Below are 27,633 nucleotides of genomic sequence, written 5' to 3'. Positions count from 1 at the left end.
AGTCGACAGCACATAGTGGCATGAATAGATAGAGATGATGGATGGATGGGTTGTTGTCTGCTTGACTACAGCAGACGGTTAGTTATTTGTGTGTAAAACACAGTGGGAGTTATTCTCCAGTCTGGGCAGTGGAGCTAGCTGGAGCAGGCAGGAGAGGAAGTGCTGTCAGATCAGCTCATGTCTACAGACCTGGTGCAGCAAGCTCTGGAGCTCAGTGAGAATGTCTGGGTCTTGGGAACAGGGAGTGTGAGTGGCTGAGTGCATAGCCAAGGGTAAGACTCCAGTCCTTCCCTACAGGACAGGAAAGCAGAAACTCAACATCTGTTAAGAATGGGGACTAAATGTTTTCCATGTCAGGTCACTTGGCCTTTAATAACTCGGGCCCGTAGTTATGGAGTACCCATTTGTGTCCTGCATGCTTTAATTCAATCAGAAGAAAATATACAGTGCATTCGGAAAGTATTCAGACCCCTTCCCCTTTTCCACATTTTGTTACGTTACAGCCTTATTCTAAAATTTATTAAATAAAAAATTTTCCTCATCAATCTACACACAATAACCCATAATGACTAAGCAAAAACAGGTTTTTAGAAATGTTTGCAAAAGTAAAAAAACAGATACCTTATTTAAATAAGTATTCAGACCCTTTGCCATGAGACTCGAAATTGAGCTCAGGTGCATCCGGTTTCCATCGATCATCCTTGAGATGTTTCTATATCTTAATTGGAATCCACCTGTGGTAAATTCAATTGATTGGACATGATTTGGAAGGCACACACCTGTCTACATAAGGTCCAACAGTTGACAGTGCATATTAGAGCAAAACCAAGCCATGAGGTCGAAGGAATTGTCCGTAGAGCTCCGAGACAGGATTGTGTCGAGGCACAATCTGGGGAAGGGTACCAAAACATTTCTGCAGCATTGAAGGTCCCCAAGAACACAGTGGCCTCCATCATTCTTAAATGGAAGAAGTTTGGAACCACCAAGACTCTTCCTAGAGCTGGCCACCCAGCCAAACTGAGCAATCGGGGGAGAAGGGCCTTGGTCAGGGAGGTGACCAAGAACCCAATGGTCACTCTGACAGAGCTCCAGAGTTCTTCTGTGGAGATGGGAGAACCTTCCAGAAGGACAACCATCTCTGCAGCACTCCACCAATCAGGCCTTTATGGTAGAGTGGCCAGACGGAAGCCACTCCTCAGTAAAAGGCACATGACTGCCCGCTTGGACTTTGCCAAAAGGCACCTAAAGACTCTCAGACCATGAGAAACAAGATTCTCTGGTCTGAAACCAAGATTGAACTCTTTGGCCTGAATAACAAGCGTCACGTCTGGAGGAAACCTGGCACCATTCGGTGATATATGGTGGTAGCAGCATCATGTTGTGGGAATGTTTTTCAGCAGCAGGGACTGGGAGACTAGTCAGGATCAAGGGAAAGATGAAAGGAACAAAGTACAGAGATCCTTGATGAAAACCTGCTCCAGTGCGCTCAGGACCTCACACTGGGGGGTGACGGTTCACCTTCCAACAGGACAACGACCCTAAGCACACAGCCAAGACAACGCAGGAGTGGTTTCGAGACAAGTCTCTGAATGTCCTTGAGTGATCCAGCCAGAGCCCGGACTTGAACCCGATTAAACATCTCTGGAGAGACCTGAAAATAGCTGTGCAGCGACGCTCGCCATCCAACCTGACAGAGCTTGAGAGGATCTGCAGAGAAGAATGGGAGAAACTCCCCGAATGGGAGAAACTCAAGCTTGTAGGGTCATGCCCAAGGAGACTCGAGGCTGTAATCGCTGCCAAAGGTGCTTCAACAAAGTACTGAGTAAAGGGTCTGAATACTTATGTATATGTGATATTTCCGTTTATTATTTTGTATACATTTACAATAATTTCTAAAAACCTGTTTTTGCTTTGTCATTATGGGGTATTGTGTGTAGATTGACGAGGGGGGAAAAAACGATTTAATCAATTTTAGAATAAGGCTGTAACGTAACAAAATGTGGAAAAAATCAAGGGGTCTGAATACCTTCCGAATGCGCTGTATGCTCTCTATAAAACCTGTGTTAAATCATGTAAAGATTATTGATCCTCCAAATGAAAAAGGTGCATTGCGGCTAGCCTAACCAATGCGGCTGTCCCCTGTCTGTCCCACAGTGGTGAAGGCCTTCCAGGAGTACACAGAGCCGGAGGGAGCCGACCCAGCCTCTCCCCAGAGACGGGCTCCCCCAGCAGGGGGGGATGACGAGGGCGTGGTGCTACCGCTCGGTGACAACGTACTCACACACAACCTGGGCATTCCAGTACTAATCGTTTGCACAAAGGTAAGTTGAGGCTGTCTGGTTGAATATAGGTACCTGAAAGAAGTAGCTTACAATTTTTAGGCACCAGTATTGAAATGAATAGCCAATTTTTGTACTGAAAGATTTTAAACAACACTGAGCCTCAGACTCCACATGGGCCCACAACTAACTAGTACACAGTTGACTCACAGTTGACTCTCCACTCTGGCAGTCCATTTCACGGTTGGTGCCTGATCATCCCTCGTCTTGTGTTGTTGGTTTTTAGTGTTGCCCGTGAGGCAGCATCTTCAGCCCATGAAAGCACCACATTATTCCATGTCCATGAGCTTCTGGCAAATGGCTGCTTTAAAAGAACACAGTCATCAGTACTTCACATGCTAGTCATGATGAGGACGAGTGAATGTGTTTTCACGGCTCACTGTTTTTCTGTTTCTCTTCTGCCTTTAGGGAGGAAAGGGTAATTTCACTCCTGGGGAATTCATCTTGGTCTTTTGTACAGTTTGTTGAACATACTCTCAGAGCATTAGTGAAGTGTCCTCTCCAGGCACTATACATAGGGATTTTGTGGATTTGAAGTGTGGTATGTCTTTGAAGAGACTGCTGTCATTTGGTGTTCCATATTTTCAGACTATTTGCTGTATTTTCTAAATCCATTATGTCATGGATTTTGATCATGACAGATTCAGTGAGAACTATACATTGCACCACCTGCTGCAGTTTACGAAGTTATAAGGAATGTGAATACCAGTTTACTCGCTGACACATACACAGGTTAAATGGTGAATCATGCTAGCAGATACCATAGACTTCCAGTCATTGTGCTAACGCCAGTTAGCACTGGCTCGCGAAACTATCCCTAACTTCCTTCATACTGGACACAGAGACCTATAAAAATGCTATCCACAAGTTCATTTGACTCTGGGAAAGTAGATAAAGAGCCTCATTGCCAAAATCCCGAAGTATCCCTTTGTCCCACAGAGTGTGGCACTTGGGTATGTATATTTAATGACCGGCTCCTGCATATTTAACCAGGCCTGCTGTCTTTTCTACTGACGTTTTTTATTTCAGGAAGTATAATAATAAAACATTTAGCAGAGCTTTTATCCAAAGCAACGAATTTTTTTTTTGTATTCCCGGGGGAACCACACCTTGGCGTTACAAGCGCCTCACCGCTACAGAGGCAGCTAGCCTGGCATTTCCTGAGTCATGCTCAGCCAGTCAGCCTTGTTGTTGTCAAGGTTCCCATCTTGTGGTCACTGTGGGGAAGTGTATATGTGTGTGAGAGACAGGGTGGTGCCTGCCTGCCGGGTTTTACTGTTCCTTCCTGGAGGGAGGGAAGGAGAGAGTTTTCTTGCTCCAGTTGTAGCCTAATTGCTCTGTACTTCTCTCTCTCTCTCTCTCTCTCTCTCTCTCTCTCGTTCTCTCCCCAATTCAAAGGGCTTTATTGGCATGGGAAACATGTTTACATTGCCAAAGCAAGTGAAATAAACAATCAAAAATGAACAGTAAACATTACACTCACAAAAGTTTCAAAGGAATCGAGACATTTCAAATGTCATATTATGGCTATGTACAGTGTTCTAACGATGTCTCTCTCTCCACAGTGTGATGCAGTCAGTGTTTTAGAGAAGGAGCACGACTTCAGAGAGGAGCACTTCGACTTCATCCAGTCCCACATCCGACGGTTCTGCTTACAGTGTATCCTTTCCACTCAAACACTTAACACACCCCCTTGTTAGAATGACAGGCCCCACCATAGAGATAAAATATTATAATAGTGTTCTATTTAATTTTGTGCCCTATCATGTCTCTGCATGTTCCTTAACCACACCTGACAGATGGAGCTGCCTTGATTTACACCTCCGTCAAAGAGGAGAAGAACCTGGACCTCCTCTATAAATACATAGTGCACAAAGTATACGACTTCCAGTTCAGCACGCCTGCCTTAGTGGTGGAGAAGGATGCTATTCTGATGTAAGTGAATGCTTTGTTATGCTCTGTTAGGTGCTCACATATTGAGGTAACAGAGACTATATGAAATCATTATTTTCCATCTTGTGATTTGGCCTTTAATTTCCTCAAAAATAAAAAGGAGATTAAAATCTTAACATTTAAGTCATTTAGCACAGGGGTTCCCAAACGTATTCACTCAGGTCCCCCCTTCCAGCATTGGGGAACATCCCGTGCCACGTCTATTTCTATGGGCACAAGCAACGTTTGTGACAGACTTTTCACACCCCTCTTGTTGGAGAGAATTTTGCAGGTTTAAAACTTATTTCCTGCAATTCTACACATTTTGTTATGGGGTGCAAAGAACATTTTGCCGTTTTAAAGCTAATCTTCTTGCAATTCTATAAATTTTGGCATGTCTAATGTGTAGTCGTGATATTTGAGTGACATAAAAATTACAACAATATCTATGGGCTAAAAAAACGTTTAAAAAAAAAACGTTAGCTGACATGGGCTAGTTGATCTGGACATTTCTGATAAGTTATAAATAGCTTTCTAAGGTATGCAATGACTAACATGAGGGGGGGGGGGGTTACTGGCCCAACGCTCTTAAAAGCTAGGCTATCTGCCCCCAGATATGACTGGTGGACGGTTCTGAAGTTATATGAACATGTACTGTATTGTCTTTGAAGGTTATTTTAACAAGCTGTTGGTTACATTTTAGTCATTTAGCAGACGCTCTTATCCAGAGCGACTTCCAGTTAGTGAGTGCATATATTTTTCATACTGGATCCCCGTGGGAAGTGCTCGAGTATCAAACAAAACTATTTTCTTTTCCTAGACCATCTGGATGGGACAATGAGAAGAAGATTGCAATTTTGCATGAGAATTTCACAACAGTGAGACCTGAAGACCCCTTTGAAGAATTCATCATGAAGCCTCCAGTACGGAAGGTAGGCTCATGAGATTTCTACAGATAAGAGACATTACTTGGCATTTTACTCATTTTCCTTATGCATCTCCCTTGGTTTGACATTCACGCCTTCTCTCTCCAGCTGGTTCATGATAAGGAGGTCAACGCGGAGGACGAGCAGGTGTTCCTTATGAAGCAACAGGTATGTGTGTTTGTTTACATTCTGGAACACACAGTTCTGGGATGCCTTTCATGTTTGCAATTCCATGTTATCTCCTCTTCTAAAGATGCACACTAGATGGTAGTGATCTGAGAAAAAAATGATTGGTTTTGTTCAAAGCTATGATTGTGGATAGTGAAGCCAGTTTCATTTTATTAGCCTTTCCCAGGCTTCAAAGCCTGGGGTTCCTATTCTGCACTTCCTCACTGGCCAATCAGGAACCTGAGAACTCCCAGGGCTTAAGCATAATTGGTTTCTGAGAGGTCATGTGGTTGCCTCAGGGCGAAGAGCGCTTTCTCTTTGTGCTGGGCTTCAGACAGTCCCTTTTAGGTCAAGCTACCAGTATCCATCCAGACAATGTTTGTTTCTACTATGCCCATAAACTGTGATGTAAGAAAGTGTTTCTGGGAATGTTATGGGGGTTGGAAAATATAAGATAAAAATGCTGAATTCTTTTGGGCCCAATTTATTTCAGGAGAAATATGTGAAAATAAAATAGAATTGTCTCACATCCATTTTATTTTTGTCTGTTCTTAAGTCTTTGCTGGCCAAGCAGCCGGCCACACCAACAAGAGGAGCAACAGTAAGTGTGATAACATCAACCACACTTTTTTACATTTCTTGACCACTTTTTCTTGACAAATGAGTGTTTGATGACAGTCAATTCATCAAAAGGAGCCATGATTTAATTGAATTTGCCTCACTGTACTCTGCTCTCTGTCTTCTGTCTGTGTTTCAGGAATCTCCTGGACGGACTGCTTCTGGCTCTCCTCGGCCCACTGGCCGTACAGGCCCTACCAATGTGGCCAGCGTCTCGCCAATGACCGCAGTCAAGAAACCTGACCCCAACATGAAGGGTAAGTTGGACCACTGGAACTTACTGCCCACCTTTATTTTTACAGAGCACCATGGAAACTGTTGAATGAGAACTGGTAGTAATTTGGGCAACACTTTTTTGTTGTTGTTGGAAGTGTATGACTGCTGTGTAACCACTGCCCCCCTGCGGTAGCTATTGAAATAATTCCATAAACAATGGATTCCCGCACACCTCCGGCCGCTGGCCTTGCTTCGGGAGAAATATATACATTTTCTCCATTAAGCTCAGTGGGGGAGCCGTGCATACCAGCGTAAATAGATCTGCTTAAATTAAACCAAATTTAATTGAGACCTGCATCCCCCACCCTGTAGTTGGTTGCTGTTGGCAAGGACATGTAGGGAAGAAAGGATTTGGATACGCTATACGAAAATGGACAGTTAATCCTCTAGGAAAGCATGTGCATTGAATTATATAAATCGTGTTCCAGTTAAAGTATGATCCTGTATGTGCACTGATAATGTTTTTTTATGATGAAATGATGAGTATCATGATCATACAGTAATAACTGTTGCATGCCTGAATTGTATGGAAGAAATAGATTTCTCCTTTAAATCTCATGGTTCTGATCCTAAGGGATGCTCGTCTCATGTGTTTGTGTCTCAGGAGCAGCAGCAAACGAGGGAGTTTTGGCCAACTTCTTTAACAGCCTTTTGAGTAAAAAGACTGGGTCCCCTGGGAGTCCAGGCACCGGAGCTGCAGGAGCAGGATCTCCAGGATCAGTCAAGAAAACAGGTACGGTCTCCTCTGGCCTGGCCATCCAGGGCGTCACTGGCTTGTCTCTGGTTTAACTGCCTCATGTTGTTGCCTTTGGACCATGCTGTTGTCTGGAGGTTCACCCCTAGAGCCTGAGAGAAAGAGAGGGGGAAAAGGGAGTTCTTGGCAGGTCCTAGAGGAGGGGAAGAGTTCCACTCAACTCCTATGCCACTGGAGGAACTTGTGAAAGGCCTGTATGCATGGGACAACACAGCTGTTAACAATGTGTCATTCTCTGGCTGCAAAATGTCACAAAACCACCCCAAATGACACCAAGCACATACCACGGCTCAGTGCTTATTTATCTTGTTTCTGTTCATCCATTCAGTATGAAGTTGTATTAACCCATTGTCCCAGCATACTTGCATGGCCTTGTATCCTACTGGCCTCGGGCAGCTAATGACATAAAACTGAAAGAATATGCATGGAATGTTTTTTAGTGTCTCATGATTGGTTTTGCATGTGTGCACCTGTCACGTGACGCAACTGAAGTCATTTAGCATGGGACCACATCTCATCAGTTTCCATCCGCTTGCTGGCCATAACAGTCAATGTCTTATTTATAGTACAGGCACAGAAGCTACAGGAGATTACTTTCTGTTCTCTCTTTTATTTTCCAAGGGCAGAAGCCGGTTTTGACTGACGTCCAGACAGAGTTGGATAGAATGACTCGCAAACCGGACTCCATGGTTACAGCTAACAACACACCACCAACAGAGAATGAAGCGTGAACGCAACAACAGCATTGTCCACTGCAAATACTCTGGAAAACAAACACACAAGCATAAAAAAAAACGAAATATGACCAAATTCCCAATGTATAGATCAGTCAGCAGACTGTTTCGCCAAATGAGTTTGAGATGCTATCAGCTATATTGGTTATATTGGTAAGATGGGGACAGAACGAAAGGTGGAGGTTTGGAGAAGGAGGATGTTGAAGACTTGGCTGTATCTATCCTTATTACTTCAATTGTAATGGTTTTTTGCGAGGGATGTCAGGTTAAGTAATGCGTGCGCACTCCTTGGGAGGCAACCAAATCCCCTGGTCTGGGAGCCCTCAGTTAGCAAGGGGATACACCCTCCCTCACAAGCTTAAAGAGTGGAAAAGTGCTGTGGCCTCTTGTTCAGCTAATCTTATGGAAGGAAAGCGGTTGCGATAAGAACAATTAAACCCTAAATATATTCATTTAAAAAAATGAAATACTTGCAAGCGTATGTATTATGTAAAAAAGGTTAGAGATGATACTGATGTATTTATATATAAAAAAAATCGTTATTTTCTTTTTTTCTGCACTGTTAGAAAAGGGTTTAGATAGCTATATCTCATAACATGTTAAACTCCACTGACGTCATGACACTAATGTGACAAATACAGATAGCTGATAGCAAACAGTGCCGTCTGCCCACAAAATGGCAGGTCCAACTAGTCATCTTTAAGGATTCTGTAAATATCTGCGAAATTGCAATTCAAGCTTTGGTTTTATTTTGTACAAAATGCAATTCTTTTACAAAATTATGAAGAAATGTCTGGGATAAAATGAGCATTGTTGGGATTGGCAAGTGTAGAGTTTGCAAGGAATGCTCTTTTGGCTAGAGGTGTTTTAGGGGCAGCATCTTTCCTACTATAACTCCCAAGTGCCTGGCACAGTAACTGTTTGTGTCATAGTGGAGCTGCTTGTCTACTTAAAGAGGAAATGCACTGTAGCACCAACGATAAAAGGTTGTTGTCCAGTTCGGTCATTCAAGTAATTTATTTTGTTTAATTTTTTTGTATAAGAAGTCTGGTCTTTGCATATGGTTTCAAGAGAAATGTAGCTTCCGTGGCCTATATGACATTGTTCGCTTGAGCAATAATGGGAATGCCTTTCATTTTATAAACTGTAAAGGTATCTAGATGCAGATTTTTAGAAGCAACCACAAGTTTTAGAGTATTTGTGTCCCCCAGATGAACACTTGCGTGGTTTAAACCACTCACTTGCGCGGCCAAATCATATGGAAATCAATTACCACGGTTTTAATGAAATGGGTTATCCTTAAAAATAATTATTTAGCTCTGTTCATTTTCAGCTTCAAATGTTTTTATACAAGCTATATGGCAGGTCAGGTTAAACATTCCCGATTTCTACATGATGAAGAAATCGTGTCCCAGTAGGAAATTGAAATGTCCACAGATCTTTTGTGTGATCTTCAGTGCCCATTTACAATGTTGGGTTTTTGCCTTCAGTGTACATACAGTTCACAATTTGTCCATCTGTGCACCCTGCCTTCACTCAGGGTAGATCTTAGTCAATATTATCAGCCTTTGCTTGTGTCCTTTGTAGGTTTTTAAATTGTCCTAGTTCTGCCAATGTTTTTTGTTAATTTTTGAAAAATTACATCCACTCTAATACTGTACCATATCAAATGATTTGTAAAAATCATAAGATTATTTGATTAATCACAATGAAATAACTAGATGATCACCCTCAAATCTACCTACAGTCTAGCTATGGTTAATTTGCAGATCAGCAATTGTAACATTGATTTCATAAACTGTAAGAGCAGCTACTTGGCTTTTAAAACAACCTACAACAACAACGGAAACTACATAGAATTGGAACCTGGAACCAAAGATGCAGCAATCAGTGTGTTCTGTTTGTGTAGAATAGTCTCATTTGATTCCCAGGTGACCATCTCCCCTGGCCCTGTGTGGAACACCCATCATTCCAAAGTACAGTCTAAGGTGGTCCGTGTACTTAACCCCTACTTGAGTTGCCAGGCTAACTCATTTATTTATTTATTTTGCTCTGTAAGGGAAAAAAAACCACAAGACCAAGAGGTGTGCAGTCTACTTTATTTTGTATGAACTAATCTCTTGTAAGAATAAGATGAGTACTGGCTGGATTTTGATTCTATCAGAATGAAGTGCTTATTTTATCTTCATTGGGCAGAAATGTGCATCTAAGATCTGTTGCTGAAATTCAAGCACAATATTGGGACAGCCAGGAGTATTTCCTTATGTTGAAATAATCACCTTCATTTGGAGAGTTGTATTGAACCCCCAGATGTTATTGTTTAAACTAGAGAATGCATACTTCTCTTCCTGCCTGCTTAGAATGTGTATTGATGAATTACTCACAAATGTGATGCACTTAATATTGCGTTAATATTTTTGGGATTAGCAGTATAACGAACATGGCCCTGGCAGTCAAATCTGCTCCAGAATTTTAAAACTAGACCTTTTCTGAGATTTTTAAGAAATTATCCAAATAAACTAAAATGCTCCTTAGTTTTTCATGTGTATTTCTGTCACACCTGCCCATTGCAGAGCATCTCCTTAGTATTATTCTGTTAGATTTTTCTGCACAACAATGGTTGCTGTTTGCAAGCATTATTTTGCTTAAATTATATAGGACAGATATCTTTAGGGTGGTAACAGCCTAGAAATTCATGAACTAGTTCACTCTGTTTGTCTTCCACATAGTTACTATACATCTGCATTAGCCAAACAGAAATCTGGATGTTTGGCTAGTACATCAAGGAAAAGTACTATCACGCTGCTTGATTTCCAAATTGCATGTTTTTGATGATTGGATATCCCCAAGATTGAATGAAAAACAGATCTTGTAAAAAAAATGTTCATGCTTAAGTTAAAAGCGACTGCTCTATACATCATCTTAGTGATATGCCTTCAGCCCTTGAAAATATACACATATAGGAGATTTTGAAAGCTTTTGCTTCCAGTCCTTTTTATTCAGGATATAAAAACATTTTAACCACATGGAGTACTGTGTTTGTGCCCTGGACATATTCAAATGAGTGTTATTGTATGGCTTTAACATGATTCAGTATGCAGCCATGTGGTATCTCGCTTTTTGTGCCGACAAAGATAAGGAAGAGTGTGTGTCAGCCCTGGCTTCAATAAAACAAAGAATCCAGACTTTTGTTACCTTTTGTATCCCTTTGTCTCAAATCATGATAATGTGTGTCTAGATCCACACTGTAAAATCCACACAGAATATTGCTTTGTTTCACTGTTTAATTTACTGGTATTCAGTGTGGATTCTATAAGTGACACCATTGGGTACATATTGGTTAGTCATTTTATTGAACCCCTCAACCTACAGGTTGTCACTTTGAGTAGCAAGTGAATGGACTGTAAGTGGAAGTGCAATAAGAATATCACCCTGCTTACTTGTCCCTTGTGAACAAGTGATTTTCAGGGTCAGTACTCGGTAGTACTTAGGTTTTCTCATGACCTTGACCATGAGAGGGCAGTGCAGTGTTTTTCCAGACACGAGGACAGTAGGACACTTAAGTGCGATTTATTTGTCCTTGCCCTACGTCTGACCCACCCAAAGTAAACGGAGCTGAACAGATGATAGTGATCAGTCTTCTCTGTCTGTCATCACTTTTAGTAGACACGACTTACTCTGATGGTCAGAGCAAGTAATGTTGCCTATGGTTAATTTATGAATTATGCCTTTATGAAAAGTCTCGGAGCATATTGGTTTTGCCTGTTCTGTTTCATGTATGTTTATTGGCCTATTTGGGATGTTACAGTAATCGGGCTACTATTGCAAACGCTATACAGTAGGCCTAGCCATAGAAATGATGGGCCTACCTGGTAAAGCGTCATCAGTGTACACCTGTGTACACGTCACGGTCATAGACCACCACTCTCCGCGCCCTGCATGGCAGTGGAAAACCTACGCAGTATCTATCAACGAAGGATGATACACACATCGAGAAAGCCCTTCACTATTTACAATTAGATCAACCGGGATAGTAAAGACTGCCTCCGGGACCTAGGCTACCAGAAGTTACTATATCCAATGGGCGTCTTCAAGCTTTTAAATACTTTTTAAAGCATGTGCATACAGGACTGTGCCGTTTTTTGGGGCGAAGACTTTACATTTACAGCAACCGTAATATAATTTGTATTCCAGCTCTGAACTTTTGCCTATAAACGCCATGGTGTAAAAACGGCATGTCTCGTTTCTTCTGGCCATGATGGATTTTTGTTAGTTACATAAAAGTACCACAAAGGAGCGGAATGTAGCTCGCCTGTTTCTCCAACTCCCTGAATAGGTGTTTTCGGTGCGTGCAGAACAAACCAGAATCGTCCCTTACACTGGTGGGCAACTGTAACGCAATTTGTATCACATTCTTTTTGGAAGCAGCATTTGATCAACGAGGAATATTCGCGGAATAAGCATTGCTGCCCCTTTAAAAAAATGTTCGGCACAACATTGTAGCTTGTTGTGCGATCGTCGCATCAAAGGTGAGGTGTTTTTATTTTTTCCCTTTCGCTTATTGCATAAAGTGTTGTTTTTGTTTTCAAAGCCAAACGGTGTGTAATCCACCGGGCTACTCTACTAAAAGTTCCGGTGCGTGTAGGAGCGTACAGTGAAATCATCATGAGGAACAGCGAGGAGGCGGAGGGGTTTGATGGCGAGGCCTCCAACACTTCCATGATCTCCGGAGCAAGTAGCCCATACCAGCCCACCACCGAGCCCGTACACTCAAGGAATGTTTTGGGTGGCATTAGGTGTGACTTTGAATACCTGAAGTCACACTTTGGCATATTAAAGGCCGTTGAAGTGGTAAGTTAAATAATTATGTTAAATCATTCAACAGACTGCATGACTAGGCTACTGAAAAGTGTTAAAAATGTGCATGTGAAAACGCTTCATTTAATGATGTGTGTTGTAGCCTACAGTGTTTGCATTTGTATGTGTGTAGCCTGTGCTTGTCTGTTTTTGATAGGTGACCTGGCTCTTTAGGCATAGTGACATAGTAGTAGCCCCGTTTGCATGTGGCTCACCCACAGTCCACTCTGCTACACTTTCAAATTTTTTCAAATCAAATTTTGTGTCACATGCGCCGAATACAACTGGTTTAAGACTTTACCGTGGAATGCTTGCTGACGAGCCTTTCCCAACAATGCGGAGTTTAAAAAATAACATACACAAGAATGGCGCTATATACAGGGAGTAACAGTACCATATGTGCAGAGGTATTTGAGGTAGATATGTACATGGAGTCAGTACATGATTTTGCAATGGAAGTAGCCCAAATAATGACAAATTCCTCTACTAGAAAGAATTCCATATCAACCAGTTATAACAATTTGTATGACTATTGTTTATTTTCAAGAAATCAGCAACATTTCTCTCAGCAGTTTACAGGAAGGGGAAACAGCATAGTTTAATGTGGGGTTTGAGCCAATACACCTAAAACCAGATGTATAGGAGGGAGAAAACACAACAACAAAGGAAGATGATGCCTCCCAAAGCTATGATAATTCAGCTGCAGAGGAAACGTCTCAGCCAGAGTTTTGTCCTCAATTGGTGCCAAACTGCTCAGTCAGAGATGGTGCTCTCACATAGCCTACAGATGAAGCACTGTATCCACAGTGCGCGAAAATCAGTGGAACTGAGGAAGTAATTAAGTGCATACAGTGCCAAGGGAAACAACCTGAGCCCCCTACCCAAAAGATGCCATGTTCTAATAATCAATTTTCAATTTTATTTTATATAGCCCTTCTTACATCAGCTAATATCTCGAAGTGCTGTACAGAAACCCAGCCTAAAACCCCAAACAGCTAGTAATGCAGGTGTAGAAGCACGGTGGCTAGGAAAAACTCCCTAGAAAGGCGAAAACCTAGGAAGAAACCTAGAGAGGAACCAGGCTATGAGGGGTGGCCAGTCCTCTTCTGGCTGTGCCGGGTGAAGATTATAACAGAACCATGCCAAGATGTTCAAAAATGTTCATAAGTGACAAGCATGGTCAAATAATAATCAGGAATAAATCTCAGTTGGCTTTTCATAGCCGATCATTAAGAGTTGAAAACAGCAGGTCTGGGACAGGTAGGGGTTCCATAACCGCAGGCAGAACAGTTGAAACTGGAATAGCAGCAAGGCCAGGCGGACTGGGGACAGCAAGGAGTCACCACGGCCGGTAGTCCCGACGTATGGTCCTAGGGCTCATGTCTCTCAGTTGGCTTTTCATAGCCGATCATTAAGAGTTGAAAACAGCAGGTCTGGGACAGGTAGGGGTTTCGTAACCGCAGGCAGAACAGTTGAAACTGGAATAGCAGCAAGGCCAGGCGGACTGGGGACAGCAAGGTGTCATCATGCCCGGTAGTCCTAATATTGCTTCATTAGCAGTTATAGAACGTTATTTGGCTTTTGTTGCACTGTACAGCGGTCAGAACATACACACACTGACTCTTTAAATGAACTCATTGTACAAAGAGTTTTCGTGTTCAGAGGATTCACCAGATTCAAAGCCAGAAAAGGCACAGGACCAGTCTGACAAGGGTTAGGCCCCATGTAGCTCAGTTGGTAGAGCATGGCGCTTGCAACGCCATGGTTGTGGGTTCGATTCCCACAGGGGGGCCAGTATGAAAATAAAATAAAAAATGTATGCACTCACTAACTGTAAGTTGCTCTGGATAAGAGTGTGTGCTAAATGACTGAAATGTAAAATGAGAACAGACACCGGAGATATTTGTATTTGAGAAAGACATCTGTAGCCTGCGTGTAAAGTCTGTGCTGAGAGCAACTCTCTGTGCCCAGGTGGACGTTCACTGCTTGGTCAGATGAGACTGACAAAAATAAGCATGTAATAACAATAATAATCATAGTTGGAGAAAGCTGACCAACTAAAGGTTACATAAAAACAAACAAAACACTGAGGTCAAACAGGAAGTCATGTCTTTCACCACAGTTAGCCAGGGCAAATGTAAATGTACAGTAGAGACACCACAACTCCCAGTGACATTACATGTGTGAATGCGACAGGTCTTTCCAGTCTTTCCTGTTCATGCCAGTCTAATTCAATACTTGCACTGGGCAGGACGTCTGAATGTCATTATCTCACCTTCACCATGTCTGCCAACCAAGCCCTGTTGGCTTTATGGATCTAGTCACTGTATGCTTTCTCTGTAAGGGGGTTTCATTTGAACGATAGTACAGAGGAGTTGATAACACATTCCTTACATTTACTCACGGCAGCTCAATCATGAAATATGCTCAAGGTTGACCATAATAGTTTTACAATAGCAGAGCTCCCATATGTAGGCCCGGTTTGACTGTCAGTTGACCTTGGAGTGTATGTATGCCACAGCCTTTTCCACTGCCGCTGGACAATGATTGACTGACTTGAAGGGCCTCACAGGGAACTGCTAAGGTCTTGTGTTCGACTATTTAATCCCCAAAACACAACTCATTGTACCTCCTCTGCAAATGGGCCCAGTTTTTCCCTGAACGAGGGCACTCTCAATGTTAATGGATCATTCCAGTTCAATCTGCATTAGTGCAAAGTTGATGATTGATATTGTTGAACTAAATTAAACTAGTGATAATGGACTAAAGTATAGTTTAAAAGGGAGGGTTGATGATAAGATATCCTTCTCTCTTAGGCTATTCACTATTCAGTTACATAAAATCACATACGATTTCAGCTATAAATCAAAAGGATATTGGTGGGCTAGTAAAGATGAATGTTCGGTGCTAACCTTGCTGGTCTAATCGTGAGGGTTGTGTGTGTAGTATATGTCACATTAGTTGAGTTGAAACCCTCCTCCCGGCAGCACATTTACCTCTCCTAAGGACTTTAGTATGAGAACTGTTCCTACAGCCACACCCTCTTGGTCTCTGGTCCCATAGAGGTTGTTGTTACATAAACACTCTGAAGGCATGATGTTGACCTGGTGTTACTGGGATAAGCAGTAGCCCCAGAAGACTGGTGCGATCACCTTCAGAGACCCTTTCTTTGTGTCAGTCTATGATGAAACTTTACATGGGTGTGAAAAGTCTCGTGACAGCAGGCTTTTGTGGATCTCATCTCCTCTAGGCATTTCCACAGAGCTCAAGTCATAATAATAATAAATAATATGCCATTTAGCAGACGCTTTTATCCAAAGCGACTTACAGTCATGTGTGCATAAATTTTTACGTATGGGTGGTCCCGGGATCGAACCCACTACCCTGGCGTTACAATTGCCATGCTCTACCAATTGAGCTACAGAGGACCACCTAACCCAATCAGCTCCAACCCAGTCAGCTCCAACCCAGTCAGCTCCAACCCAGTCAGCTCCAACCCAGTCAGCTCCAACCCAGTCAGCTCCAACCCAGTCAGCTCCAACCCAGTCAGCTCCAACCCAGTCAGCTCCAACCCAGTCAGCTCCAACCCAGTCAGCTCCAACCCAGTCAGCTCCAACCCAGTCAGCTCCAACCCAGTCAGCTCCAACCCAGTCAGCTCCAACCCAGTCAGCTCCAACCCAGTCAGCTCTTACCCAATCAGATTTTGACAGTCCCTCCTTTTTAGTACTGGTTATAATGTAATTTACACTGTGGCCTTTTATAATACCAAGATAAAACTCCCTTTTCATCTCTTTTGGAGAGTGTTGCCGTTTGGATTAAGTTGTTACATAGCTATTCAATTGTGTCAATTGACCTTGTAATGTAGATATTTTTTGTGGTGCTTTAACAAGGGGAAGTTAAATATTATTGAAGGCCATTTTTGTGGGCTGTGTATGGAGCTAAATTAATTTACCAGATGCTGCTCCGTGTCAGCTAGCACTTCCCATTCTGGAGAGACTGTGTGTTCTGTTCTAGTGTTTCTCTCAGACTGGTCTTTAACAAACACACATGATAGGTGGAGTTTCTGGCTCTACAGACATCTCTGGGGTCAAGAAACAGGAGAAAAACGTATTTTTACACAGGTTACTATGAGCCATTTAGGCCAGGAACGAAATACACAGGACACCACTGATCAAAGGCCGTTGGAGTGCAGTCTGTTGTGATGCCTACCTCCATTCATTTTCTGGCCACAACAGATGGTGAACAAGACTGGGATCTGACTCCAAGTGGCCATTGCAAGCAGCTCACAGTGTGCCTAATCCCACAGATGAAGAATGGGAAGCTTTGGAGAAGGGTGGGGGGTCGACATATAATCATTAGTTACATGCTTAACCAACATGCATAGTAACTCCCCCCCCCCCCCACCCCCCTCCCTGTCTGACACCTGCTCCACACTGGGCCTGGAAAAAGCTGCTTTTATCACGTCTCAGCAATGACTTCATCCACTGCATCCACCCCCAGTCTGGACACGTCCATGTTGTAATGTCACACTGTGTGCACCCAGACAAACACAGCTCTAATGGGGTTTCAATTGGCTGGCACAGAGAAATACATAGGCTCAAAGAATTCCTCACAGAGGTATCTACTGTAAGTGTGGGGTTGACAAAGATTTTCCACTCTGAAATAATAATACGTTTGTATGTTCGTGACTGTGTACATGCTTGTGTGTCCGCATGAGAAAGTGAGATTGATTGTAGTGTTTGGCCTTCGCAGGGCTTTAATTGCAGCAGATGTGTAACGTGTGAAGGGTGGTTAGCCAGAGAGCCTGTCAGGAGTGTAGCCTAAGCGCTCTCTGCTGACAGCTCTCCTGCCTCAACAACTCTGTGTCAGAAACAGAGGAGTGTTGTGATGAGAAGCCTTGTTGCAGTCCCCTGTTCTGTTCATTAACTGGGCTGACAGGTTTAAGAAACAGCCCGGGCTAGGGAGGAGAGGAAAGGAGGGGAGCAGCCTCCCTGCTGCTCCCATCATCATCTGGTTCAATATACTGGTTGGTTTACTCACTGCACTTATCATGTCAGTTGTCTCCTGTCTCAGCCAACTAAGATGCCAGTTTTACAGCAAATTCTGACATTGACATTGACAATATTGCTCTATGCTTTAGAAAACTGTTGTTGTCAGATGGATGACTAACTCATCCTCAAGGTATCACAAATGTGTTCTTTAGGGTAATATATGACTTGGATGGAGAGGAAAGAGTTGCTTCTGATCAGCAGATTGGGCCTCGACACTGCGACAACATTTGATAGAAAATACGTTTTGTTTTCATGAACATTTTTAATATTACCGATGGATTGGTCTTTTGTCCGACTTCAAAATTATGGTAATTCTTTACACATAAATCATAGGATTCATATTGTCTCCAATGCTATTACAGATAATTTTACGGAGGTAAGTGGTTTTTCTCTGTCTAAAGATAACATCACTGCTAAAAAGGGAGGTGAATCTGCATATTCAAGTCCCACTGTTGCCATGGAAAGTGTTGTCTGTCAATCACCCTTTCCATTTACCCACTACAAAACAGGAGCTGGCTCTTCACAGGGAGGCCTGGCTCAATCTGCATTTCAAAAGAGCATGGAAAACAGACAAGAAATCTGAGCAGGTCATACATTATAGAAACAGCATGAAGTGTACGTATGCAAATCTGTGTCTCTCATTTCATGTCCTCTTGATAAGGTTTGTTAGGGCTGGATTATTTTGGTTAAATCTCAGACTTAGTATTGGTACTTTAGAGTTCTGGCCGTAAGCAGATCCTCAGACGCTTGGCTGTCCAAGTCCATGTGGGGAGACGTAGACTGTCAAGAAGTCATGTGAATTCCCCCATCAAAGCTGTGAAACAGAGCATCTGCTTAAGACATCTGAAGGCTCCCCTTAGGATGGGGCTTTTTGAAAAGTGGTGGGAGGAGAGAGAGAAAGAAAGTAAAGAGATTCCATATGTGTGTGTGTGCATACGTTAGTGTAATGTCACTTTTGATGATGATACCAAAGTAGCTGTATCTCTCGCGCTCTCTCTCTCTCACTCACTGGGTGATGTGACTAGGGAATGTTCCATTAGCCACCTTTTAGCTTTCTCAAGGTGGTGTGAATGTATACATGGCAAGGGTGCTAAGTCTGTGCATTAGCATGCTTGTAATTCTCAGACTCCCTATCACAGAGCTCATACATTTTTGATGATAAAAGCTGGACTGGGCCCATTATCCCGATGGAACAGATTCTTTATTTAGATCTGTCAGGCAACTAGATCCGGTCTGAGCCGGCCCAGATGGGACAAAGCCCTACAATACAAAATGTTTAATACCACCATACAACAATATCACAATGTGTGCGTATGCATGTGTCTATACCCTTGTGTGTGTGTCTTCACAGTCCCAGTTGTTCCATAAGGTTTATTTTTACCTGTTTTTAAAATCTGATTCTACTGCTTACATCAGTTATCTGATGTGGAATAGAGTTCCATGTAGCCATGGCTCTATGTAGTACTGTGCGCCTCCCATAGTCTGTTCTGGACTTGGGGACTGTGAAGAGACCTCTGGTGGCATGTCTTGTGGGGTATGCATGGGTTTCCGAGCTGTGTGATAGTAGTTTAAACAGACGGCTCGGTACATTCAGCTTGTCAACACCTCTTACAAAAACAAGCAGTGATGAAGTCAATCTCTCTTCCACTCTGAGCCAGGAGAAACTGACATGCATGTCATTAATGTTAGCTCTCCGTGTACTTTAAAGGGCCAGTCGTGCTGCCCTGTTCTGAGCTTCACTTGCTTCCCAAGTCCCTCTTTGTGGCACCTGACCACACTACTGAACAGTAGTCTAGGTGCGACCAAACTAGGGCCTGTAATTCATTATGGACATACTTCTCCCCATCTTAGCTACTGTTGTATCAATATGCTTTGACCATGACAGTCTACAATCCAGGGTTACTCCAAGCAGTTTAGTCTCCTCAACTTGCTCAATTTCCACATTATTCACTCTACTGTAGGACTGTTTGTTTATCATTTATTTGAAGGCTGTCCTTGACCTGTCCCTCTTCCTCCTCCCTCTCTGCAGGGTCTGGCCCTCATAGCCTTCATCTGCATAGAGACCATCATGCTGTGTCTACCCTGTGGAGGGGTCTACTTCTTTGAGTTTGTCAGCTGCAGTGCCTTTGTAGTCACCGGCGTCCTCCTCCTCATCTTCAGCCTCAGTCTGCACACCAAAGTGCCCCAAGTCAACTGGAGCCTGACGGTGTGTATACCACCAACACACACTGACCAATCACATCCTCTTACTGGAGGCAAGAGTCTGGTTCAGATGTCAATAAGCCAATAGGCGGGTCTTCTGGAGGACTTAAAGGGTTGGTCTCTTTGTTTTGAGACTAAAGTTGTGACTAGTTTAAATAGTGTTATTACATAGGTATAAGAGCAACTTCACAAAGTATTAACACATTTGATAAAATAAAAGTTGAACTGAGGGTAAACTGAATTTGCTGAATGTGCACTTGCCTATAAAATGTGGGTGAGAATGAGTTTTAAAAATGCAGTCATAGAAAATGTTAGTGGTGGGTATTCTCCAATCCAACATGGGCCCTTTAACTATTTGCCTACAAACACACATCGTTAGAGCGTTGGGTCCGGTACAGTATGTGTTACAGATGGAAATGGAAACGCTGCTCTTTGCTTTATTTCCAGAGCACACTGCATACCAGAAAGAGTAATAGATGGTGAGTTAAAGTGGTTTAAATCCAACTATAACTATCGTATTGCATGGTATACTTAGTACTATGTGTTTTACCTCAAACAGGCATACAGGGGTGTGCCTTTGGCTTTTACTGTTGGCCAAGTGAAGTAAAATGAAGCAGGGTTTTTATATATTGTTTTAAATTGGCCTTGTGTGTTTTTCTCCTGAGGCCCACTGGTTTTGGGCTATGCAGGACCCTTCAAAGAGATGTAAACACTGCACCATGTCAACACAACATATGGCTATCTTTGTATCTCTATAATTCGGTACCTACATATGTCCATATCTCACTGAAATATATAAATGTCTGTGAATGTGATGTCATAACTTCTTTATTTTTAGTTTATGCACATCGTTTGTGTGAGGAAACAAAAGTCATTTGGTGTGTTTATGCCAGTGTGCCTTTGGGGGTGGGCGGTTGAAATGTCTGTTATGTGTATTTTTTTGAGTCAGAGGCTGTTGCTTTGTGTGCATATGTGTGTTTGGTTGTGGCTTAAAGGGAGCTGTTGCCGTCTCCAGGGCTCGTATTGGCTCTAGAGTGGAGTAGCGGACTTATCCTCAGCATAGTGGCCCGTTTTCCCTTCATTGTATTTATATCTGTGACATTCAAGGTGAGTGGGCCCCAGGAATTTTTAAATGTCACAGCAGTTTTGACTGAGTGTAAACCGAGAAAGTCATTCTCCAAACACACCAGTGACACTGAAATTACCCCTTTGTGGAGCTGACTTATAAATGTGGAAAACGTCTCAGAGGAAGGTCTGTTCTTCAAATTATGTGCTATTTGATCCTGTCATCTCAAACCTGTGCTCGATGATATGTTTGGTAATGCTCTATTGCTGTCTTGGGAATAGAGGGGAGCTATTCCCTCACCTAAGAAAATGAGCACAGCCTTGGGCTTTATCATAAAGCTCTCTGAGGTAACCTTTACAAAAAGTTGGTGAGTGAAGGCTCCTGGAAATGTCACATTTGGTTAGAGGTCATTTGGTTATTCAGATACATTGTTGGCGCTAGCTAAGGGGAGTGAGTTCAGTATTATGAGTGTTATTTTTCTCTCCCTGCCCCCAGTGATCTGTGGGATGCCGTGTCTCTGGGTTTGGGTGGTGTTGGTCTGTCTTGTGCTGCCAGAGACTGGCTCTCTTTTTGTGGCGTTGCCACAATGGCCATACACTGTCTCAAAGCTGGCTGGCTCTGTTGTCTCTCCACACAAAGGCTTTCAAATGACCAACTGCCATGCCAGGGAGTGCCAGCACAGAGAAGGGTGACCACAAACACAGGCACTGCCAGTTTTCAATGTGGGCGAGTGCTGGCCCATTGAATGCTGGGAAAGGTTTTGCTCAGAAATGAGGAGGCTGGGAACAGAAATCTCAGTACATGCATGAGTGGAATGGCAGCCTGTGGGAGAACCAGAAGTGGCCTCTTGACTGGATCTTTGAGAATGTGCCAAGTAGAGTCTCCCCTCTGAGTGTGAGAACATATGCTGACCTGGTTTGCAGGTTATCCCCTCTCACTTTACTGCAGATCCTGCTATGCCAGCTCCTTATGGAAATCAGGCAGTGTATTGGCTTGAGTGGAGCGCAGGTTTCTGTTTTGATAGATGACCCTGTGGCAAATCACAAGCAACATGTTATTTATTTACTTTGCTGACTAATGATTAAACATGAGATACAGTGCATTCCTCTTGCAGATGAAGCTGTATGGTTTATTTTCCTTGAATCTTGGCATCTGTTGAAATAGTGTGCAATGCCATCCTGTTTGTGTGTGCATTAGTAGTTTCCGCTGTTTGTTCCAAAGCACGTCTCTGTCAGACTCCATACTGTTTTACCTAGCAGGGTCCATCCCTCCCCCTGCACGTTTAATCCAACTGCCAATCAGGGTTTGCTATTGTGATTAATCGGTTGAGCCTTCCTCTCTCACGTTCTATTTATTTTCACTCCAAATTATCTCAGAGGGGGGTCCAGGAAAAGTTTTTTACTGCAGTTCTTTTAGCCCTGTATTTTGCCACCCAAGCAGAAGACATACAATAATTATGTTGATCTTTTTATTGATTTTATCCCCCCCAAAAAAAGACTGTTGAACTGACTGTATTCTGCAATGTGTTTTTGGTAACTCTTCTTCCGTGAAGTCTACACGCACTTCAGAGAGTTTGTCTGGATATGCGTGCTTCCTGTTGCCTTGATCCTTGTCTAAATCAGCATAAACACGCAGCTGAAAACATTTGGTAGAGCCATTTCAAGGGGATGTAGCTACTGGAGCCTCGACAGCCCTCGTCGGTGAAAGACCACTCCTAGCACACACACACACTTTCTGGCTTCCAAAGAGTGAGCCCCTGACTGCTCTGCCAAATGCTGAGCATGCTGACATCTCCCCCTCTCTCAGAGAAGCCAGTAAGGCTAAGCGGCCTGCCTGCCTCTCAGCCTCGGGGCTCAGGGTGGAGGAGGGCTTGGAGAAGTGTGTCGCTCTGCAGAGAGAAAGCGAGAGGCAGCGGTTTGACTGGGGTATTTAAAGGCAGGCGCTCCATCTTTTGCTGCTGCTTTACAAACCGTTGCTGTGCATGTGGAAATGTTTTCTCCCAGAGACTATTGTGCTGGGGTGAGCTGGATCTGGGGTGAGCTAGATCTGGGATGTGTGGTAGAGGGAGCGTGGCAGTATTGACGCTGAGAAATCAGTCCTGTAACACCAGTTGGACCAGTGTATGCTGTGCTGTTACTATGGTGTTGGTGGTGTGTCCAGTGGGAGATCCAGCTCTACAAGATAGCCTAGCGCTGCTGTAAGAACGCTTCCATTAAACACATCAGACAGCTTAAACCCCAGGATAAACAGCACTTTTCACAGTTTTACACCCCACTGAGCACTGTTTGGTTTCTCTTCACACATCATGCCAAACCGATCACACACAGACACACTCTGTATACCTGCCACACATACAGACAGGGAGTGAGGCACTAGGGTTGATTTGCACTACATCTGAAGCCAAGTGTGAGACTCAGGCTTGATTTGTCTCTGATTCCAGCATATGTGTGGTTTGGTGGTCTGAGCTGTACATGTGTGTTGGTGCAAAAAAGGGAGACTTGAGTCTGGTTTGGCCACTTTTCCAGTTTTGAGGGTCTCGCTTGGCTAGTGTTCAGTCTTGAGTCTGGTTTGGCCAGTCAGTCTGTGGGGGAGAGTTGGTGTCATGTGAGGTGATGTGGGTTATGACTCCCATCATTCAACAATTCACATGGGGGGCCTTGCCCCAGTCATGCTGAAACATTTATTAACCATACACTGAATGACTGGTCAGCCAGCCAGAACAGCACATCCTGAAAGCTCACTGTGACACAGTGTCCTATGTTCATGTGAATAATCAGGTCCTTGTACTAGGACCTTCAGTGATTGGCTTCAGCGCCAATTACTATCAACAGACAACAAGAGAGCAGCACAAACAATTCCAAACATTCAGATAGCTGATGGATTGACAAGTATGACAATGATGTGGGTTACAGAGACTCTTAAATATTCTACTTTAATATGACTGAAACTCTAAATATGTTACTTAAAAATTACAATTCTGAAATACAACATGAGCATGTGTGTCTACATTAGTATGGGAATGATGGATTTGAGTGAAAATATAAAGTTTCTTTACTGATGTACCATAGAGGCTATACTCTATATAGATACACAATTCTCCCCTAATGGGATTCCTTTTCTTTTCAAACGCACGGTGAAAGAACAGCAGACCTTATATATTTTGATACTGTATTCCCAGTGCTAGATCAAAGGTAGGTCTCTGCCTTGTGTTGGCTCAGTAATGTGAAACGTGAGGTGCCAGTCAGTGGTAAGGCGTGCTTCTTTGAAGGTTCAGTTCCATGTTACCCCCTGCAGATTTAAACCCAGACATAATGAAATATCTGGGTCTCTCGCTGTAGCCTATGAGCAGTGTTCAGGAGGAGAACGTTTTCAATGCTTAAGGTATCCTCCGGCTCCATGATATTTTACATGAACTTTCGAAACACGGAGGCGTCAGAGTGATTGTGCTATCGCCATTTTACGCTCCCTGTCTGCTGTTCATAAGAGCTGCATCCTGCCCAATAAAAGACCCAAGCCTCAGGCCACCCTTCTCTCATCTCTCTCCATCCATCTATCCACCCGTCTGTCACTCTCTCCCTTTAGAGCTGGACACCACAGAGTTACCGCTTTCTATTGGATCAAAAACATGGTGGGAAAAAATGTGTTTTCAGACCACTAGATGGGTAGCTATTCTTGTTATCTTTTTGTTTGTTGTTGTTGGGGGAAACATTGACATTTCTTATAAATAATTGCTTGATGAGTGATCTGAAGTACCTTTGAGAAACACTGCTGTTTTTTTGTTTTCTTTTTGGGTGGGGATGGTTTTTAAAGATGTTTTAACATATGACCCTAAAACATTACTCAACATTGTCTCTGCACAACATGGTGAGAAAAGCTATTACTAACTCCTTGCTACTTACAATATGTACAGTAACTATCAGTCTAAACATTACCTGTTAATTAATATGCATGGTCTGTCTGTCTGTCCCTACAGGACCTGGTCAACACTGCAGCCAGCACCTTCTTCTTCTTCCTGGCTTCTGTGGTCCTGGCTGCTCTCAACCACAAGTCTGGAGCCGAGATCGCAGCAGTGGTGAGTTCCCCGTCCCGCCCCACTGCATCCTCATCCTGGTCACTCCCTGTGACCCCTGACCTGGGCCTTCTCAGAGTGACCACCCTGTTTATTAGTCTGTCTCAGATGGAAACATGGGCTGAGGTCTGGACTTTTCCTCTCACCCCCTCATCCTCCCTTCCCTACTCCCCTCTCTCTGTGAAAGGGTTATTTGATCCATTCTTGTGCTACGCTAAGAACAATGGCTGGTGTTACATGACCCACTGGATTTCTGTTGTTTGAAGAGTAGCCTATATGCATCTAAAATATACATCAAAGACCTTTACTACAAAATGTAATGTTCAGAAATATGTTCAATAATCAAATCGAATGCAAGACATTTAGCTATTAGCCTCCTTGAAGTTCTTCTGTTGATTTTTCTGTTGATCAGATTCTTTGTCTTGTCACATTATACTGCATTTCCTGTTAACTGCTGCCGCCCTGTGGAAGGTAGCCTGAACTGCATTTCGCCAAGTCAATATGGAATTTCCTCCCCACCTACAGTATAATAAAGCCAAAATAGAATTGCTGCCACATCAATCTGCCTGACAGTGTGAGAGATTTGAGGATCAGTTGGCCAGGCTGTAATTGGCCAGACCAGGGGTAAAGTGTTGCTGTTCAGGGGAGTGCTGAGAGCTTGATGATGTGTGAGCAGAGCCACAGTGAATGCTCATGGCTCCATTGGCCACCCTGCTGCTGCCACATCCACACTATTTACTGACTCAGTCCCTCCCTGGAGGTTATGAGCTGATTTCTGATTCCTGTCATGTCAGCTCTGAGCGGTGACATGGACGTTTACTCTGGAGTTCAGCCCTAATCTCCTCGTTGGAGAGAGAGAGATCACAACTCATTGGTTTCTCTCACTCTCTCTCTCTGTTTCACTCTCTCTTTCACTCTTTCTTTCGCTTTCTCAGTCTCTTTGACTATTAACCCTCTTTGTAACCCTCAACCTCATTTTGAGGTCTCTCCCCCTCATTCTCTGCACCGCTCATTGCATTGTCTGGGAAAGCTTGCTTGTTTCCTTACACATAAGAAAGCATGCACGTCCTCACACACACTGCTGGTCCTTTGATTCCTGTGGTTGTGCATGAGGCTGGATCAGCAGAACTGTGTACTACGGGCGCCCAGCCGGTGGTCTGGGGATTTGTGCTGAGTCGTTTATGGTACAGATGTTCTCAGCAGGAAGTTTCTATTAAACATCCTGGGCTTTTTCAGGCCTGGAGGGGGCCTGTTAAATCCCTGGGCTCTCCTCCTGGGGAGAGATGGAGGGAGTCGTGGGAGGGGTGTATTTGTTGAATTCCACTCTGTCTATTTCTTTAGGGGTGTATACTACATAAAGGGCTGCGATTTGGAGAGAGATTAGACACTTTGTGTTACTGTTTAATCAGCTAAATGTCTTGCTGTTATTATACAGTAGTCCCTATTTGAAATGTATTTACTGCTGGGAATATTAGGAAGGACTGGAGGGAGGTGTCATTTCCTCCTGTACTACTTGGAAACCTACATTTATTTTAAGTTCATAGTAACAGAAATTCTGTTGTTTTGAATCATATTCCTGTAACTTCCTGTGCAGATATTTGGCTTCCTGGTGACGTGTGTATACGCTGTGAACACCTTCCTGGCGGTGAAGAGGTGGCGTATAGGTGACGGGCACTCAGTGGCGGTCCAGACCAGTGAGTACATGCGAGCCCGCACTGCCTCCCGGGGAGAGATGGAGGCACGGCCTGACCTGGCCTGAAGGAGGTGACATTCTGAGACCAAGACTGACATTTAGGGCTTCTATCCTACCATACCCTCTCTCCCACTACCCCCTAGTGACATAACCAATCACTGTACCCACTCCATGGATGAGCACTGCAGCCTCTTTACTTGGGGGTCTCCTTTGGCGAGAGACCCTCAAGGCCTGGACTCAGAGCCCTAGCCCCCTGAGAGTACCAACACACAGACTGGCTCAGAGATCTGCCTCTGTCGACGGTCATCAAGAACATTGACTTGATATAAATTAATTGTTTTTCTGGTTTTGAATTCAGCGTGGTTTGAAATCTTGCTCCAGTGTTTTGTAAATGCTCTTGACTGTGTGACTTAGCCACTGGTATCTATGGCCACCAGCACATACTGTACAGGGTTTGGTGGTTGTGTTATTTGCAATACGTACAGGTAGCACTGTCTGTTTTAGAAATTGAAAGATTTTTTTAATACTACAGATCTGACACACAATGAGAACAACAATTTAATACATTTAATTGATTTATATTTTTTTGAACATGAACTTTTAAAAAAAGGACCAAAAGCTTAGGCCTATTCGTTATGGCAGGTTGATCAGTTATTACGTTTATGAACTCCGATACTCCTGAAACACATTCCCAACACAGTTCAGTTCCACAATTTCATTACATGTCAGTTGTCTCTCTCTCTGTAGATGTAAAGTAACCATCCTCAGTGTATCTCACTAATACACAACACCGAACCACATGGACTTTTGAAGGAAGATTGAAGGTATTTGTTTTTTACTCATTTTTATTGAAAGACTTTTGATTTACAGTTTCTTCAGAAAGTATTCATACCCGTTGACTTATTCCAAATTGTGTTGTGTTACAGCCTGAATAAAACATTGATTAAA

General features: G+C 43.2%; 2 protein-coding genes across 4 annotated transcripts; both read left to right on the top strand.

The window, feature by feature from the left end:
* Positions 1–2,154: 2,154 nt before the first annotated feature.
* On the top strand, positions 2,155–10,932 carry LOC121559750 (cytoplasmic dynein 1 light intermediate chain 2; the record flags this gene model as incomplete). Of its 2 annotated transcripts, none has more annotated exon segments than XM_045210018.1 (9): positions 2,155–2,321; positions 3,905–3,998; positions 4,139–4,274; positions 5,092–5,203; positions 5,306–5,365; positions 5,922–5,966; positions 6,123–6,240; positions 6,864–6,992; positions 7,640–10,932. In XM_045210018.1, coding segments are annotated over 9 exon segments (878 nt in total), but the record flags the coding sequence as incomplete, so codon positions are not given.
* Positions 10,933–11,641: 709 nt separating this feature from the next.
* On the top strand, positions 11,642–27,633 carry LOC123482428 (CKLF-like MARVEL transmembrane domain-containing protein 4). 2 transcript variants are annotated; one of them, XM_045210016.1, is made up of 5 exons: positions 11,642–12,276; positions 12,393–12,598; positions 19,685–19,861; positions 24,897–24,995; positions 26,587–27,633. In XM_045210016.1, the coding sequence occupies exons 2-5, from the start codon at positions 12,413–12,415 to the stop codon at positions 26,749–26,751; spliced, it is 627 nt and encodes a 208-aa protein (XP_045065951.1). In that variant the 5' UTR covers positions 11,642–12,276; positions 12,393–12,412; the 3' UTR covers positions 26,752–27,633. The 2 variants fall into 2 exon arrangements, with proteins under 2 accessions (XP_045065951.1, XP_045065950.1); XM_045210015.1 differs by having other exon boundaries at positions 11,644–12,598.

This window comes from Coregonus clupeaformis, chromosome 32, assembly GCF_020615455.1.
Source record: "Coregonus clupeaformis isolate EN_2021a chromosome 32, ASM2061545v1, whole genome shotgun sequence".
Taxonomy (NCBI): domain Eukaryota; kingdom Metazoa; phylum Chordata; class Actinopteri; order Salmoniformes; family Salmonidae; genus Coregonus; species Coregonus clupeaformis.
The sequence above is the reverse complement of the archived record's forward strand: the minus strand, read 5'-3'. Positions and strand labels throughout refer to the sequence as shown.